This window comes from Polistes canadensis, unplaced genomic scaffold, assembly GCF_001313835.1.
Source record: "Polistes canadensis isolate GaletaPanama2010 unplaced genomic scaffold, ASM131383v1 scaffold_26, whole genome shotgun sequence".
Classification (NCBI taxonomy): Eukaryota; Metazoa; Arthropoda; class Insecta; order Hymenoptera; family Vespidae; genus Polistes; species Polistes canadensis.
Window position 1 is genome coordinate 810324 of NW_014569573.1, and position 5401 is coordinate 815724.

The 5401-nt window shown below is 31.7% G+C and overlaps 1 protein-coding gene across 1 annotated transcript; it reads right to left on the reverse strand.

Annotated features, from left to right (window-relative positions):
• Positions 1-4800: 4800 nt before the first annotated feature.
• On the reverse strand, positions 4801-5401 carry LOC106783823 (28S ribosomal protein S21, mitochondrial). Its single transcript, XM_014742722.1, has one exon. The coding sequence runs from the start codon at positions 5399-5401 to the stop codon at positions 5129-5131; it is 273 nt and encodes a 90-aa protein (XP_014598208.1). The 3' UTR covers positions 4801-5128.

Sequence of the window (5401 nt, forward strand, 5' to 3'; positions counted from 1 at the left end):
GATCGACATTTGCATTCCGCTCGACTTTCCAACATTCTCACGAGATTCGATGTTACTTGACGCTTTCCTTTTCATTCAAGCTCATTCCGTTTCAATAGGTAGAAGCACGGGTTGCACGACCGTGAGTTGAATTAATCAGTAGAAGTCAGCCGTAAACGAGTAGTTTTGATTGATAATTATTCTGACTAATTATTTTTCTTCTAAACATCATCATTATATTTATAGAAACTAATGTAATTCTTTAATACGAATAATAATGCACAAATAAAAGTAAAAAAAAAAAAAATAACAAATGAAAAGAAAAGAAAAGAAAAGGTGATAATGTAATAAATTATTTATTTGGATTTAGTGTATCAAATCAAGTGGAAAACTGAAGGTACGAGGAGTCAAGGAGAGAGAGAGCGTATAAAAAAATCGTTCGAGCGTGGTAAATGCATTTAGCTTGGTGGAAAATGATAAAGACCGTTCTGTTCTATCTTCCCATACGTTTCTGGTCCATGTGTGTATCATGCTAACATTCCACTTAAATTTGGCATTACTAACCACCGCATTGCAGTATCGTTTTCCTTCTTCGGTTAACTTCGGTATACGCTTTTCGAGACCGGAAATAAATCACAAAACGCAAAGAACAAATAAACTCGCGCAATATCGAGCAATGCGTTCGCGGACACTAGAGAATAGCTATTACGCGATGGGATAAATGCTTTAGAAAAGAAAAATAACTTCTATCTATATGAGAGAGTACGTTATGATTCAATTAGCACATTGTATTTTTAATGTAAACGCCGATGAAAAAGAACAAACTGAAAGATGTTGTCTTGTTTTCCGGATTGTTATTCTTTGTTATACATATTCTGTTATGGATAAACTATCGCGTTTTTTGTAAGAAAATATCATCTTAATTTAAAATGTAGAAAAAACAAACACCATACAAGTTCTCTTGTTCACGTGTGGATAATAATTATTAATCGACATTGCTAGGAAACTCTTTTAACAAATAAAACAATTATTTTCAAACTTTCTTCGAATGTCTCCCGAGACTTGTGCTACTATTGAATTTTTCATATTTCGATTATACCGATTCTTAGAAATCTTTTATTGTTGTTCTTTCATAGGTCGGATCTTTCTACGATGTTGAAAATCAAATTAATTTAAAAATAACAGAAAAATCCTAGATGCTAGAGAGAGAAAATAGAACAAAATCAATAAAAAAAAAACGATAAAATAATCGCAGGATAATTTTCTTATCGACGAGCCTTGTCGAAAGATATCACATATATCATTTCTAAATGTTATCACGAAGAAAACAGAAGAATTGAATTTCCTATTCCAATTTTGTAGATAACATCTTCCTCGTATATTTCTATAGAATAACTGATGTAAAGTGTAAGCGTGGTAAAAAATAGCCGGAAAATGGTGAGAAAATCGCGGAGGGAACTCGGAAACGCGTGATTTATCCTATCCTACTTTAGCTCCCCTCTTGAATCTTCAACCCTCTCCTCATTCTTACATACGTAGCTCGACTCGCTCGCACGTTTGTTGACTGATTCGAGAGGATTATCGAAGAGGTTCGCAACTTGGTGGATATTGAGTGAGCATTCATGATCGTTTGCATGCGAGAATCAAGGACAGTACGAGCTGGCAGATCTCATTTCAGACTTGCCGAAGAACAGACTCTGCGAAGAGAACGAGAGTACGTTCCGGTTGAGAAGACGGTTTGGCTTAACTCTTGAGAATTTGGATTCGAAACCACCTTCGAACTACTCGCAAGACTAGACTTTACTAGAACTAGATTTCTGTCTCTATCTCTATCTCTCTCATTTAGTCTATCTTTCATCCCCTAAGGGTATACAATCTCTCTCTTTCTCTTGCTCTCTCTCTTTCTGTTTTCTCGTCTTAACTCTCATTGGCTTTTCGTCTTTAAGTCCATCTTCTCTTTGACATCGCATTAACGTATCTCAAGTTTTCTACTTCAATTTGATAATTAACATCCCTTTAATTGAGTCATACCGAAATTACAAAAGTTTGGACACTCCTTTTATTTGTATTACAAGATTAGAATCTTTTATATTAATATAATGCATTCGTTATTTGTATCACAGATTTAAATTCATTTATTTTAATTTTCTCATAGATAATTTTATTATTTTCGAAATTATTTTGTTACATTATATGTATATACGTATGCATATTTACGTATTTTAATAACGAAGAGAAAAAGAACGCGGAAATAAAGGGAAATAAAACTAAAAATAGGAAAAATCGTGTTTTACACGGCGACGATATGAGAGGTAACAAATTGCAATGTTTGTTTCGCGTATAGTAAACGAAAAGATAAATCGTACAAATATGTTTGCTCGACGTAGGTCAAGTAGCGGGATAAACCCTTGATAAATTTTACTCCCGAGTATCCCGTCGAAAAGTAACATCAACAAATATTATTGGCTAAGTCGATGTAATCGTCAAATACAATTGATACGTCGCGACGTATATACCTGTGCACGTGTCCAAAAACTAAATGTATTATGTTTTTGAAATTAAATAAAACGATATTATATACAGTTAATTTAGAGAGTATAATCGACTAATAACTGATTATGTTTTTTTTAATTTAATAGCACGTTCGACTTTATAAATTATTTTCAAATTAATTACAACGCTCGATAGCATTTGGCGGCGTATTTTATTTACTTCTTAATTAATTTTTCCTACACACAAAGGTGGACACAGGTCAAATATCATTTGCATATATTTACGAAAAAATAAATAAATATTAAGTGGACAAAAATGAGAGCTCGTAATTGAAAAGAATATTCATAAATTTAATATCTCTTTCCGATCGTTTTTGATATTAACGTGAATTTATCATTATTTATCATATTACCGATAGATAAATGAAACGTAATTTCGAGATGTTGTACTTACGTGTTTTATAATTAATTTAATATTAAATATTATATTATTTTATTCGATTCGAGGGAAACATATGAAAATTCATAGAGGTATTGAAACATAGAATTATAATACCAAATAAATTCGAAAGCTTCATTGTAAATACTTAAAACTCGATAAATATTCGATCCTTCATAAACACAATACCCAAACATATTTCGTATAAATAAATTATATTAAATCAACTTGAAACATATCATTATCTATTATAACATCCACTTACTTTGTAAAATTAGTAAATTTAGTAGAAATCGACTAACAGTTAAGGGACTAATTAATGCGATAAGTGACTTGCTAAGTGAGTTCCTAATTGATTTTAATTACAACTCTGATAAGTACCTACTTTTGTTTTTTTTTTTTTTTTACTTTTCCTGAGTCTTTTAGTCGAGTAAAAGAACCCAAGGTTGGATTGTTCGTAGTCGGTTTTTGCCGGCGCTATCTCGCCTCGTAACTCAAAGAAACTCCACGGGAGCGGAATTATCTTTTTTCACGCTGCTTCCTTCATCTTTCTCCGGTAGTCTTGCTGGAGACCCGCGAAAAGTGAGAAAAGACAAAACGTCCCGTTGGTTTTCTTGGCAACGGCTCCGCCAACTTGGCGAAAATTGAATAGATAGTAGGAACGGATGGGAAGTGGTGCCAAGTTTTTCATGGAAGAAAAAGGAAGAAGGATAGATAAAGAGAGGGAGAGAGAAAGAGAGAGAGGGAAAGAAGAGGGAGAGACAACGAGGATGACGACGATGTTCACTCGTAGAACCATTCCTATCCAGAAACCCGAGAAGAACGAATTCTCTTGCTGTATCTACCGTCTGGCAATATCCTAGACGACAGGATTATTAGAATAGATAAGTTTTCCCCATGGTAATTTCATTCAAAAAGAATAATGTGAAAATCACTATGATAAAGTCTGCTCTACGTCTTTCTATAACATTTTTTTTTCTATTTTTTTTTTACCGAATATATTTGTCTTATATATTGAAAACGTTTCTCTATGTTGGTGTACGATCTATAGAATTTCAAAAACAATAAAAAAAAACTATAGTGCGCATGTTACAAATCTTATTCTCTTCTTTCTTTTTTTCTGATCCGTCGATACAAACATGTTGATCTAGTTTCCCGCGAGAGAACGCTAATGCTCGGTATCTAAAATACGAATGTTTGTATTTTACCAGGAGATTTGCCCCTTTTTAGTAGTTTTTAATAATTTAATAGTTTCTCAATCATTTTTTAAATATATTTGTCTAATTTGAAATTTAAAATAATCGATATTATAAATAAAAATTCCAAAATAATTTTCTTTTCTCTGATTATCAAAAAAAAATCTACTACCTCTTATTACTTTTTTTTTTTACTGTAATATAACCTAATTTAAATTATAAAATTACGTTTCATTGCCACGATGATATTAAAGAACAAACTAATTATTCGAAATCCTATAAATTGATAGGATAATCAATACCATAAATAATTTACATTAGACTCAGAAACACACCGAACAATATTTACTAATATCTCTTGTTATAGGAATATTATCAATATGCTAAATCACAGAAACGGATCAATGCCAAACATGATCATGTTGACATGAATAATATTAGAGAAGCTAAACAATACATTATAGTTAAAATATGCATTTTGTACGTCCTAGTTAATCTAACTCGAACAATTATATGTTACAATAATGAATTCTTTGATGATCAATTGGATTTCATAGAATTGAATGATACATTACATTGAGTTAATATAAATTTTGCTCCTAAATTAAACAAAATAGATTATCAAATGTTAGTTTTATTTGACATTTAAAAAGAGATTAATTTTGTCTTTTCCAAACTTTTCCTTAACAGTGGAGTACAGTGTGAATAAAATCACATTACCTCACAATCTCAATCTGAATCCTACAAATGTAATACGAATGGTGACTGCTTTGGAACACCATATACTGTTGACTCCAGAGAGGCATCATAGCTGTGGGAAGGATATTATAGAGGTTTCTCAAGCCCATAAAAGGAAGAGTAACAAAGATGATAAAGATTTGGTCGCATAGATAATATAAGCTAGCTTCTTCTTTCTCAGCATATTTATTCAATATATTAACAGAAAATGAAAGCATTTTCTTTTCAGAATTTTTTCTAATAATAGAAATTATGAATTGTATCTATGAAGAAAAAAAGAAGCTTTAAGAACAACCAGGATAAGCTTCTTCTCTGACCGTCCGTGTTAATAATTTGATTTTTCTGGTCATATCCTCATTGTATATAGCTTTACACCTTTCAAAATTAACTCTCCGCCTTGTATTTGTAGGTTTCTCAAAGTATCTAGTTAATCTGTACTGTTGAAATATACCTTCACTGCTAAGAATACGATTCATAGTACGTGCTGCCTTTTCAACATCGTTGTTCTTGACAAATATTGTTCTGGCAAGGAATTGTGTATGTCTTCGCAAATTCAT

Coding starts and splice junctions, on each gene's coding strand:
- LOC106783823 (XM_014742722.1), bottom strand. CDS start 5,401: ATGAATTTGCGAAGACATACACAATTCCTTGCCAGAACAATATTTGTC.